This window comes from Sitophilus oryzae, unplaced genomic scaffold (assembly GCF_002938485.1).
Source record: "Sitophilus oryzae breed Bouriz unplaced genomic scaffold, Soryzae_2.0 scaffold_1868_pilon_pilon, whole genome shotgun sequence".
NCBI classification, from domain to species: Eukaryota; Metazoa; Arthropoda; class Insecta; order Coleoptera; family Curculionidae; genus Sitophilus; species Sitophilus oryzae.
The window spans coordinates 133619-147587 of NW_022146577.1; the positions used below are offsets into that span (position 1 = coordinate 133619).

General features: G+C 37.5%; 1 protein-coding gene across 1 annotated transcript; it reads left to right on the forward strand.

The window, feature by feature from the left end:
• Window positions 1-367: 367 nt before the first annotated feature.
• Window positions 368-11014, forward strand: LOC115883281. Its single transcript, XM_030901612.1, has 3 exons — window positions 368-455; window positions 9411-9748; window positions 10850-11014. The coding sequence occupies exons 1-3, from the start codon at window positions 368-370 to the stop codon at window positions 10895-10897; spliced, it is 474 nt and encodes a 157-aa protein (XP_030757472.1). The 3' UTR covers window positions 10898-11014.
• The last annotated feature ends 2955 nt before the right edge of the window (window positions 11015-13969 follow it).

Sequence of the window (13969 nt, forward strand, 5' to 3'; positions counted from 1 at the left end):
TCTCATTTAGTCTCGGTAAATTTTCAGTTAATTTTCCTTTTCCGGTGAAATGGAAAATATACGCGGTATTTCCAGTAATGGCGGGCATCTTAGAGACGCCTATTTCTAGTTTTGAGAAAAAGTTTGCACATTTTTGCCATATATAAAAATATGCCTAGAAATTCAAGAAGAATGTGAGTTATTTAGTATACAGGGTGAGTTTTCTACGATGGGCATCTTGGAAACTACTGGATCTAGAGAGTTGGTCAAAAAATTTTAACAAAAGTTAAAAAAAAGCGCCATTGTTTTGAGTACATAAAATACATTTTTTAAAACTGAATTACAAGATTTGCAACCGTTTTTTAAAAACCAGAGACAATGCAAGAAGATGATGGTATTCCCGCAGCAAGTTTTGCGAATGCTCAAGAAGCAACTGGCGATTTACTTGCCTGCGAAGTCTAGAGAACATTATGGTCGTATACATGAATGACAATATTATTAAACAAAAGAATACGATTACATCAGCAAATATTGAAATATAGATGAGTTGTAGGTATACTGGAAATTCCATCTTGTGTGGAAATATTAAACGATATATAAGTATGATAATCGGTATAGAATTTCAAGAATATTTTTTTACATTTAGATTTTAAGGAGAAAGTGAAATATTCAATATTTGTAAAACCTCGTATTAAACATAAAACTATTTTATTTTATAATTTTTTTCTTTTTTTGTGAATATTATTATTGTATCAAAGTTCCCACTTAAATATTTTTATTTAAAATAGTTAAAGTATGCAAATAAATCAAATAATAAAATTATCAATTTTTAAAATACATATAAATATGTATTGTACAGGGTCCGGCAATAATGCGTCGGGCATCTGTAGCTCCTGGAATAAAAAACTTGGGAATTTTGCTTAAGTGCAAACCTAAAGTATGCATCAGGATGTATTTCAGGAAAATATTTTAACTTCTATAGGGTGGCTCAAAAAAGTGTGAGTGGACCTGGATGATTTTTTTTAAATGGAACACCCTGTATGTTATTGCATTTTTGGCTTCACTTCAGATCACTTTACATGACCCTAAGATATGAATAAATATATTTCGATAGTTTCAGAGATATTAAAAAATAAATAAAAAATATATATTTTTCAGCCCTTCTTAAAAAAATTATTAAAAATACAAGAACTGTTCTGAAATCAAAACTATATTAGGTATTTACTTTAGATAGTCTGTTCTTACTTTGCTATAAATACGGTAATCGTAAATCATACAGGATGTTCAATATTCTACGCCAAACTTTATAAAATATAAAATAAATTTTCTTTGTTATTTTAAATGGAACACCCTGTATATTATTTTTTTATTCGATGGAGAGTTAAAAAATGAACATTTTTTGTATTTAGAGTATTTCAACATTTTTAACGGTTTCGCAGATACGCGCAGTATTATTTCATATGGCGCTTTCAATGGTAAAATACGAGAGAAAAATCATTGGGTGGCTTTGATAAAAATTTACTGTGGAAAATGCCATATGAAATATAAATCCGCAAATATCTGCGAAACCGTTAAAAATTTTGAAATACTCTAAATACAAAAAATGTTCATTTTTTAATTCTCCGTCTATTGAAAAAATAATATACAGGGTGTTCCATTTAAAAAAACAAAGAAAAATTATTTTTTATTTTAGAAAGTTTGGCGTAGAATTTTGAACATCCTGTATAATTTACGATTTTCATATTTATAACAAAGTAAGTACAGACCATCTAAAGTAAGTACTTAATATAGTTTTGATTTCAGAACAGTTCTTGTATTTTTAATAATTTTTTTAAGAATGGGCTGAAAAATATATATTTTTGATTTATTTTTTAATATCTCTGAAACTATCGAAATATATTTATTCATATCTTAGGGTTATGTAAAGTGATCTGAAAGGAAGCAAAAAATGCAATAATATACAGGGTGTTCCATTTAAAAAAAATCATCAAGGTCCACTCACACTTTTTTGAGCCACCCTATATAAGTTAAAATATTTTCCTAAAATACATTCTGGTACATACTTTAGGTTTGCACTTAAACAAAATGCTCAAGTTTTTTATTCTAAGAGCCACAGATGCCCGACGCACTATTGCCGGACCCTGTATATCACGAGGTATATCATAATTACATTTATGTAAACTAATGTTTTTAATTATAGTTATAATTACTAGATTCCCATATAAATCAGAGGGGATTCCCAGAATAAAAGATTATATATATTATCGTTTTTACATGTAAATAAATTAGAATAATTGTATTATTTAAAAGTTAAAATTCTAAATATTTTGAAATAATTACCTTTTTAAATAATAATTGAATATAAATATTTTTAGGGAGTATCCTGTAGAAAATTATAAAGTTCAGCTAATATTCACCAATAGTTTTAAATATTTTGGACGTAATATATGATCGAAAATAAAAACAGCGTCATAGTTAGCTTGGAAATGAAGATCGTTGTTATTTTATATGTAAAATCGAGTGTAAGATTATGTGGTGAATTTCGTGCGGTATATGCTTTGATAACATCAACAACAGGAGGTTTAACACAAAAAAATCTAACATAAATTATATTGAGTAACCTTATATTGATAAAAAATCACTTAGAATCCAAAAATTTGACACTATTTTTATTATCCAGTTTTTGAAAGGAATCATAATTGCCGGTATAAATAAAAATAGCCTCTTATGGTTGTTTTCCGTATGAATATTTCGAGAACCTTCTTATTTTCGCACAGAAAAACTACAAGCAGCTGCTTTAAAACAAATATATGCTTAGAATATAATTTCGTACACAGAAAATTTCCATCGAGCAATTATGCAATATTAGACGAATTATTTTCATAATTGCTTCGTTAGAAACATTTGGGCAATACTATTAATGATAATTTATTTTGGAGAAGCCTTTTCATAGCTATGAGTAGATATTCGCATGTAGTAAAACGTTTTTTTACTCGAGGGTAAAAACATAGTGGAGTATTTCATCTTGTCGCGATGCTCGCCATAGTGATAAGTGACGAGACTTGGCATCAAAAAATATTGGAGCCAATCAAATCGTCGCGCACCTAAAAATATATAAGTATTGTCATCATGGCAAGCATTGTGGCGAGACGAAATGCTCCACTATGTTTTTTCCCTATAAGGAATGAAGGAAATAAAATATAAAAACATATAAAATGATCCAGTTTTGCGAGGAAAAAATGTATAATAAACTGTACTATATTGTTGCGAGCCGGTGTGGACTCGACCTAACCTCACAATATGGCCCGCCCTCGGATGACCTTAACATCGCATAGACACCGCAATGATTCATTCGTTCGAGAAGAATCGAGACCCACTAGAATGGACTAGTACATACGAGAACATTCGAAAACCTTCTCTATGCGCCTAATGGACTATTCTAGATTTCTTTTGCTGTAGGTATAAAAAGCCGGCGGCAGTGGCCTAGAGTGGGCAGTTATAAATATACAGTTGACGCGCTAAAATTCAAAATAAATTCTTAGTTATAAATCGTTTGTAAATAGTTCTATAAGTCTTTTTATCGTAATTGTTTTTGTTAATTAGTGTTAAATAAATAGTGTTTAAATAAATTGTGACTTTCTATCCACACGGAACCGACGAAAAACGTAACAATTGGTGTCAAGTGTGGCGTGTGTGATAGACTAGGAAAATAAAAAGACAGACAATGGCTCCGAAAAAATTGTTGAAAGACTTGAAAGTGTCGGAATTAAAATGTATACTGGAAGAGAGAGAGTGCGAGACAGATGGAAAGAAAAGCATTTTGCAAGCTAGACTGAGACGTTTTGGTGGAGGAAAGTGAGGATTCTGACACATTTTGCTTTGAGTTGGAAGGTGACCTTGACTAGTCCTTACAAAAATTAGAAGACAGTTTGAATGATAAAATGACAGAGAATTCTCAAAAATTAGACGACAACTTGAACAATTTGAATAGTAAAATAATTGACTTGGAAGTTAATTTAGAGAGAAAATCAGTGATAAAATTAATATTTTAGAAGATAAGATCGCAGAAAATTCTAAAGACATACAGGCCAGCTTTAATAATAAAATACTTAATTTAGAAGAAAAGATAACAGAAAATTCCAGGGAATTAGAAGAAAAGATTATAAAGAATTCTACGGAGCTACAAGACAAAATAACACAAATTGAGGACGATGTAAATAAAAAAATCGAAATTTTAAAACAAGAAATAGCAAAGGCAAATTCACCAAAATGTCAAGAAACATCGGAGGCACAGAAACTAGTCGAAAATAAGTATATCTCAAAGTCAGTTATTAAGCCTCCACAGTTTGACGGAAAAACCGCTTGGGCCAATTATTTTTGCCAGTTTGAGACCGCTGCGAGAGCGAACGGATGGACAATCGCTGAAAAGGCTACCGCTTTGACTGTCGCACTGCGAGGAGATGCGACTGATATCCTGCAGACATTGTCACCATCGGAACAGGGAGATTATCAGCAATTGGTACGACATTTAGAAATGAGGTACGGCCAAGCTCATTTGGAACATGTCTATCATTCCCAGCTAAAAAATGGCATTCAAAAGTCAAATGAGTCTCTGCAGAGTTTGAAGCCGACGTAGCCCGCCTCGTTCGCCTTGCGTACCCTGCTACGCCAGAGAATGTTATGGAGCGGTTGGCAGTACAGGCATTCTCCGACGGCTTACGTGATAACGAGACAAGACAAGCACTTCTCCTAGCCCACCCAACGCACTTGGTGGATGCTTTAGCACGTGCCCTAGAATTTGAGGCCGCGAAACAAAGTTCTCGGTCTTTAGGAAGAGTACGGGCCATCGACGAATGTTCCGACGAATCCGTGGAAGGGATTGTTCGGAAGGTAATGGACCAGTACATGGGCAAGAAGGGACCGATTCGTTGCTGGAACTGCGGACAGGTGGGACACGTGCGAAGCCGTTGTAAGGAGAAGAACGAAGAACCGGCTTCGTCGAGGTCGGAAAACTACTAAGGGTCGAAATGAAGGGGCACACGTCGACCTGTACCCAACATGCCCCAACGAAAACTGCTCAAGTCGCCTCGCTACAACACAAATTCAACAGCATTTTTGTGGATGGTTTTGTTGATGGAGAGTTCCGGACCATGCTGTTGGATACAGGTGCGACGAAAACTATCATCAGACCGGACATTCTTAAAACATCGAAGAAGGTTAAAACAACACAATGGAGACTACGTACTGCTACGGGGGGCTCCGCTGCTGTCCATGGAGAAATAAACCTTAATTTTGTTATTGGGAGCACCAGTTTTGAACATCCAGTGTTAGTAGCAGATATCAATGATGAACTTATTCTCGGAATGGACATCATGACCACTAAAGGTTTTGAACTAAACTTCAAACAGGGAATTTTGAAAATAAATGAAGAAGAAGTGGTCCTACATCGAAAATGTGAGGAGACGCTTCGCTTGGTTTGGTTTGAAGGTTGGTAGCAGAAGATGTTTCGATTCCTGAGCGCTGTGAGATATTTTTGGATGGTTGCCTGGAAGGTAAAATGAATAATGGGAGTATTATTCTGTTGGAGCCAAGGAACCATGACAGCGAAATAGGACGAGGGATCGTTGTTGGAAAAGCCCTGCTGCGAGCGAAGAAAACTGTACCGGTGAGAGTAATGAACACGAATTATTATTCTGTATCCTTGAAGAAGGGAACCCTCTTAGGGTACTGTTGTTCGGTCTCCTCAGTCGTTCGAAGCGTGGAAGCCTCCAAAGTTTCGACTTCAAAAATTCCGGACAAAATGGTGAAGGAGTTAGTAAACGTTAAAGGATTATCTCCCGAAAATAGAAGAAAATTGAGAAACCTGATAATCAAGTATCAAGATGTGTTTGATAAAGGAGAAGCAGGACAGAGAGGTCGTACCAATTTAGTACAACACAAAATTGATACCGGAGATGCACGACCAATCAAACAAAATCCGAGAAGACTTCCGCTCGCCAAACGTGAAGAAGCTGATAAAATCCTTCGAGAAATGAAAGAAGAGGGTGTATCGAACCATCTAACAGCCCGTGGACATCGCCGGTAGTACTAGTAAAGAAGAAAGACGGTACCACCAGGTTCTGTGTTGATTATCGGCAGCTCAATAATGTTACCAAGAAGGATAGTTATCCCCTGCCGAGGATAGACGATACTCTAGACACGTTGGCGGGATCGACAATATTCACTACCTTGGATCTGAAGAGTGGATATTGGCAAGTCGACATGGCGCCTAAAGACAGGGAGAAGACAGCGTTCTCGGTGGGCTCCGGACTGTGGCAATTTACTGTCATGCATTTTGGATTGTGCAACGCGCCAGCTACCTTTGAAAGACTAATGGAGTCTGTGTTAAACGGACTATCCTGGACCACTTGTTTAGTGTACCTGGATGACATTATAGTGGTGGGGAAATCCTTCGACGATCATCTGAAGAATTTGGAAGAAGTTTTCAAGCGACTTGCGAGCTCTGGTTTGAAACTTAGCCCCAAGAAATGTCATCTGTGTCAAGAAAAGGTACACTAGTTGGGCCATATGGTCTCCTCCCAGGGAGTTGCGGTAGATCCACAGAAGACCAAGACAGTGGAAGAGTGACCGATACCCAAAGACAAACATGAACTCAGAAGCTTTTTGGGGCTATGCACATATTATCGCCGTTATGTACAGGGTTTCACCACCATCGCAAAACCATTGACCAGACTTACCGAAGGCGAGAGGCGTTTCTCTTGGGACTCAGATTCTGACGAGGCATTCCGAAGATAGAAGAAAGCCCTGACTAGTGCGCCTGTACTTAGCTATCCTCTTGGCAACGGAAACTTTATATTAGATACCGACGCTAGCAATGTTGGGTTAGGCGCTGTTCTGTCTCAGATCCAGGATGGTCAAGAAAAAGTCATTGGTTATTTTAGTAAGACCTTGTCAAAACCGGAAAGGAACTACTGTGTAACCAGACGAGAATTACTAGCAGTAGTTAAAGCAGTGGAACACTTCTACAAGTATCTCTATGGAAGAAAGTTCTTGTTAAGAACAGACCATGCTGCTTTGAAATGGCTGTTGCAATTTAAGAATCCTGAAGGGCAGGTAGCTAGATGGATTGAACGATTACAAGAATTTGACTTCGACACAGAACATCGAGCTGGGGCAATCCATCGGAATGCCGACGCACTTTCCAGAAGACCTTGCGCTAAGGACTGTAAGCATTGTTCCCGAGCTGAAGAGAAAGAAGTGAAACTCCTAAGAACAACTGTGGTTAATGATAGTTGGCAACCCGAAGATCTTGCAAATGACCAAACCAGTGACCCAGAATTAGGTTTAGTAATTAACTGGAAAAACACAGGCCAAAGACCAACGTGGGAAGAAGTTTGCAGATATTCGCCGAACGTAAAGTCGTACTGGGCCCAGTGGAATTCCTTGGTAATAGATAACGGACTACTTCGCCGTGTGATCGAGCGACCGGAGGGACAAGAAGAGAGAAGGCAAATCGTCATTCCAAAGAAGAGGGTCCCAGAAGTCTTGGAGGAAGTTCACAATGGAACCAGCGGTGGACATCTTGGTGTTACCAAGACACTTGGCAAGCTGCGTGAACGGTTCTACTGGGTGAACTGCAAAGAAGATGTGAGGGCCTGGTATAAGAAATGTGACACTTGCGCAGCCCTCAATGGGCCATAAAAGCGTGGTAAAGCCCCTATGCGCCAGTACAATGTTGGCAGTCCCTTCGAACGAATACCGATCGACGTGGCTTGTCCTTTTCCGGAGACGAACGATGGCAACAAATACATTGTGGTACTAATAATGGACTAATAACTACTAATGGATTACTTCAGCAAATGAGTCGAGGCCTACGCGTTGCCAAATCAAGAAGCGTCCACCGTTGCTGATGCCCTTGTTAAAGAATGGATCTGCAGGTTTGGTGTTCCCATGGAGCTTCATTCAGATCAGGGAAGAAACTTTGAATCCAATCTGTTCCAAGGCGTCTGTGAAATCCTGAACATCCGAAAGACCAGGACGACTGCTCTACATCCACAATCCGATGGGATGGTTGAACGCATGAACAGAACTATCAACCGTTATCTGGCCAAAGTAGTCTCTGACCACCAAAGAGACTGGGACAAATTTCTTCACCTGTTCCTGTTGGCCTACCGTTCATCCATCCAAGAATCTACAGGGCAAACTCCAGCCAGCATCGTTATGGGACGGGAAGTGCGCCTACCTTGTGATCTGAAATTTGGTTGCCGACCGGGAGAAGAAGTCGCCGGAGAAGATTATGTCCACACACTACGTCAAAGGATGGACGACATTCATCAGAGAGTCCGCCTAAATATTCAAAGTGCTAGTGACCGAATGAAGGAACACTACGACATTCAAGCTGAGCATGGAGGATACCAACCAGGGAAGTTGGTGTGGCTATATAACCCGCAGAGACGTCGTGGGTTATCTCCGAAGCTACAATCCTCGTGGGAAGGGCCATACGAAGTCATGGATAGAATTAATGACGTCGTATACCGTATCAGAAAATTGCCAAAAGGAAAACCGAGGGTAGTCCATTTCAACCGTTTGAGCCCCTACCAAGGCGAAATAGAAGATCGTGCTGGGACCGTGAGAACCTGCAGCTTTGATCCCCCTGATTCGGAGATGTCCTTTGACGATTTCATGGCCCGATACAACAGCAGTGAGAAGGCTCGCTATGGTGTAACCAAAGAAGATCAACGAGACCTCTTTTCCGTGCCTCCTGATTATTCGCTCGCTCATTGTGTGGCTCGAGATTTGCGGATGTCCAGAGGAATCGCTGCGACGTTCAATGAGAAGTTTGGGCGTGTCGGAGAACTACGCCGACAGGATCCAGAGGTTGGAAGCGTCTTGAGGCTAACCGACAATGCACATGGTCAAGCAAGGCACATCTTCTACCTGGTCACCAAGGAATGGTCCCCGAGTAAGCCGACTTATCTCAATCTATGGAAGACCCTGATTGAACTGAGAGAAGCCCTGCTAAACAACAACATTGCACGATTAGCCATTCCGAAGCTGGCGTGTGGACTCGATGGTTTGAGTTGGCGTACAATCCGGAACATGATTGAAGTCTTGTTCAGATTTACGGGAATCGAGATCCTCGTTTGCTGCTACAACCCAAAGCTGAGATCGGGAGAGAAAACTTGTAACGAAGTTACTATTTTTTTATATATATTTAATTTTCTTTTTCTATTTTTATCGCCGATTACGAATTTTCTTTATTTAATTTATCTTTCTACTCTTCCATACATTAGAAAAATTTGATTCTTTTTCGAGAAGATAGTACTTTTTAAATAAAATTATATTTGTTGGATTAACGTACGAACCGAACTCATTAATTAGCTTAAAAGGCGCTAATTAATAATTGAACGCATTCCACGCGCTTGATGCAGCCCGCTTGGTACCGCTGGCACAACCGCTGGTACTAGATCGGGTATTGAGACGCGCACACCGCTCGGCGCACGCCGCCACCACGACGGTTCTCAACTGGAGGGAAGGACTGGGGAAAATAAGAAGCGACGCGCCAGCCAGAGGAGTTCCTGCCCCAGCCACCAACCGAACAGTTCCTACACCACCACCACCGACAACACCAGCACCAGCACCAGCAGCAACAGTCGCCGCAGTCCGCCAAGCAGAAGCCAGCCCCGAGACACCGCCGCCGCCTAGCAGTTGGGAAGCCTGCCCGTCCTCCGTCGTTTTAATTAACCGTCACTCCGAAACCGCCCGCAAGGTAACCTTCAGGATTAGTATGGTATAGTATTGAGTATCGAGAATTCATTGTTTATTTGGTTTTTAATTTTTTTTTGCAGAAAGGAATCCTGTACCGTGGCAAGGTCTAAATAGTTTAGAATAAATTCCAAAAGTAAAAAAAAAATATATTTTAAATATCAATAGCAAATCTGTAAAATCAAATACGCTTGAGTTATCAATAGGGACTTGGAAAAGCAAGTAAACTGTGAGTGTGATAAATCCCGGCAGTTTGCTTCGAACTCTAAATTCCTTATTGATAATTTAATTAAAAATCATTAGGTCAGCTCTTAGATTTTTTTTTAAATCACTTAAAACATATCTGGGTCGTTAATGAGGACTTGGTAAAATAAGTAAGTTGTGAGTGTGATAAATCCCGGCAAGTTGCTTCGAATTCCAGGTTCTTCATTGAGTGCTTAGATAAACTGTCTCTAGTTTAATTTTTTTTCCGAAAACAATCCGCAATAAATCGTTCTGTCAGTTCTCTTAATAATTAAGCGGTATATCTCCAGTGAAGATTAGGAACGTGAGAAAGTTGTGAGTGCGATACATCCCGGCAGTTTTCTTACACACCGATCCCTTCACTATAGATACACTTGCTGAACTCTTATAGTTTTCCGCATTTCCTTTCATTCGTAATTTAATTTTTTTTTTATTTCTTTTCGTTGTCATATTTAGACCTTAGCCCCGCCGTACTTTTTAATTTTAAATAAATAATTTTTTTTAGTATTTTCTTATTCTCCCCGACATACCTTCAATTTAAATAAATAATTATTAGAACAATTTCTTCTTAACTCCGAAACACTTTTAATTTAATTAAATAATTGTTACAACATTTTCTTATTGACACACCCGTATTTATTTTAATATTTTGATTAAAACCTTTAATAGAATATTTTAAATTCTTTTCACTAACACTCTCAAGTAAATTTTGTTTTCTTTTCTCTTTTTGAATTTATTGACAAGTTCTAACATTAATTATTTTTTTTTATTTAAGAATAAATTATTTTTTTTATTATTAACTTGGGAGTGTCGTCCTTCCCCTAACAGTCAGTAGTTTTTATTAATATTCTTTTCTGTGTAGATTTACTCCAACCCGGTGACGAGACTCTACGTATTGGAGCCAATTTAAGCGCTGGGGTCGCAACCAGCCACCTACACATCGCCGTGCTATCTGACTTTCCGAAGAAGACAGACATTTTTTTTTGCATTTAAAATAAAGCTTTGACTTGTAAATAGTTTTGGAAAACACGACCTGCCCTTTAATTTACCACTGTTGATTAGAGTTTAATTTATTTTCCCCACCTCTGAGCTAAAAAGAACTGTAACACTGCCATACTTCTCCACTGTTTAAAAGCTACCCGAACCGGCACTGGTGGGCCTCTAACCACTTATTAACTAGAGGTGGCGCCCGAGATCTTCTAAGCAACAATACAAGAAACTTAATCGTCAGTAACGCAGCTAAAAAAAAAAAATAAGTTACGTTGCAAACTGTAGACTGCTATTTCTACCAGACTTCGCAATGTACCAGGGGCCAGCTTTGCAAATACCTTCATTCACCGTATACATCTCGGGACGAGCATGTGCCTATGAAGGGGGCAGTGTTGCGAGCCGGTGTGGACTCGACCTAACCTCACAATATGGCCCGCTCTCGGATGACCTTAACATCGCATAGACACCGCAATGATTCATTGGTTCGAGAAGAATCGAGACCCACTAGAATGGACTAATACATACGAGAACATTCGAAAACCTTCTCTATGCGCCTAACGATCTATGGACTATTCTAGATTTCTTTTGCTGTAGGTATAAAAGCCGGCGGCAGTGGCCTAGAGAGGGCAGTTATAAATATATCAGTGCAGTTGACGCGCTAAAATTCAAAATAAATTCTTAGTTATAAATCGTTTGTAAATAGTTCTATAAGGCTTTTATCGTTATTGTTTTTGTTAATTAGTGTTAAATAAATAGTGTTTAAATAAATTGTGACTTTCTATCCAGACGGACCCGACGAAAAACGTAACAATATCACTAATAAGGCTCGTGTTTTTTCATTTCATTATAATACAGATAGTAGTTTTTATACGTTATATTATCTTATCATTGGTTTATTAAGAATTTTCAATCCTGTGTGGTTGAATACAAAACAAACGCCAAATAATATTGCCATATTTTCAAATTTTTATTCAATAATAATCTCATAAATTGGCCAGTTAGGTAAACTTCTAAAATAAATATACAGGTGTATATTTCGCTTATAAGCTCTGCATTTTTGATACTAGTGACATATTCCCAGTCAAAGCCCTAAAAGTGGGAGTTATAACTCGTTATAACTCAAGAAAGGAGGACACAATAGATAATATATATGCTCGGCACTGTTATTTAACATTTACTTTAAAAGTAAATGTTAAATAACTTTGATGTGATGTATATTCAAAATGTAATGAATTGAAAAATATTTTCACTGTTGAAATAAAAAAAGTGGGTTTCCATTTGAAAAAAAATGATTTATTATAATTTTTACACTCTCTCAATCTTTCAACTCCATGACATCTACTAAAATTTATCTTAGATAGGAGCTATCGAAAACAGGAAATAGTCATCTCTTCCGATTGTCAAGCAGCACTAAACGCGATCAACTCAGTAACCATCAAATCGAAGTTGGTCAAAGAATAGAGAAGCTCAACTCCTTCTACTCTGGGTGCCTGTTCACCAAGGGATAGAAGGCAATGAAAAAGCAAATTATCTAGCTAGAAAAGGAGCGAACATTCCACTAACTGGACCAGAACCGTTCTGTTTTCCAAGCGGAAGCCAAATGAAAGCGGAACTGAAGAATCTGGAAGATTCCATCCGTAATAATATATTTATTGTATAATTTAATCCTTATTCCATCCTCTAACGGTCTCAAAAAAATTTTCTCACAACCTACAACCGAGAGAAATCAAAGATTTTCCTTGATTTAAGTAAAAACAATCTTTGGATTGTCATGGGGTTTCTAACGGGACACTGTCTCCTCGATGAACACCTCAGTAAACTGAAGCTGAGAAACAATGGCAAATGCAGATTCTGTGGGGAAATGGGGAAACCTCAGCCTGGGACACCCTGAATAGAAATACGTATACGAGCGAGATGCAACATTGATTTGTGTTATTTATTCAATTTCCCGTGCCAAATTTAATTCAACACACGATGACACAACAGCGACTGTCGTGTGACTGGCGAAATGGAAAATTTCGACACTATTTACAACATAAACCGTTTTCGATGTGCATAGAGTCAGAAATAAAGTTCGGGATCGATTATGCTGTGATATTTCAGGCGTTCTCTCGTGTAGCTTCACCAGGAATATCCGATAACTCAATAGAAAAAAACAGTCTTGTTATCTTTACAATCACATTCGAATTATTGCTTTTATGCTTGGCGTTGACTATAAAAATGCTTAAAACATGTAAAGCATGATAACTTTATACAGACCCTTCAGGAACAAATTGTATACCTTTCAGGATCGGTATACAAACGAACTTAAACTTGAGAAAAAACGTTAAACTCTCGGCAATTCTATATAGGTATATTTTTCTTGTTGTATTATAAGATGATTAAAAGTCCAACGATAAGAAGTTATTGAACAACTTATTCCAAGCATAGCCGGATTAATATGGGAAATCTGTCCCCGCGGATTTTTTGACTCTCACTCAAGGGATCGATTTGGTGTCGAATCAAAATAAATCACCTAAATTTTTAGCTCTATAACTCAAACGGTTTTAGACATAGACTTAAAATAAAATATAGACTGAGCATCTCATGCATAAATAGCTGGAACTTGCGGTCAGACAACACTGTCTTTCGTTTCTCAAGTACACCTGAACTCTTCGTATCATAGCCGGGTATTTTTTTTTATTTTAATGAAGCTATAATTAAATTTAAAATATATCGTATTTAAACTTTTTTATATTTTAGTAAGATTTAGGACATGTTTTTTTAAATAAAGTTTCGAAAAAACGTCTTAGTGTCCAAAAAGGAAAAAAAAATAATAAAATACATGTTACAGAAGAAATGTTATAATCGAAATTACGTAATTTTTGAAATTAATAATAAATTATTAATTTGTAAGTGATGTCTTATTATGTAAATTAGAGAAAACATAAATCTGTTCCATTAAAGCAAGGAAGGTGATAGGAAGTGGATAAAACGAAAACTACATTTATTT

Bases quoted from the DNA above. Each gene is read 5' to 3' on its own strand.
- LOC115883281 (XM_030901612.1), top strand. From the start codon at position 368: ATGATGGTATTCCCGCAGCAAGTTTTGCGAATGCTCAAGAAGCAACTG. The intron at 456-9,410 runs GTATACATGAAT...CGCTTGATGCAG, and splicing joins GTCTAGAGAACATTATGGTC to CCCGCTTGGTACCGCTGGCA. The intron at 9,749-10,849 runs GTAACCTTCAGG...TTTTCTGTGTAG, and splicing joins ACTCCGAAACCGCCCGCAAG to ATTTACTCCAACCCGGTGAC.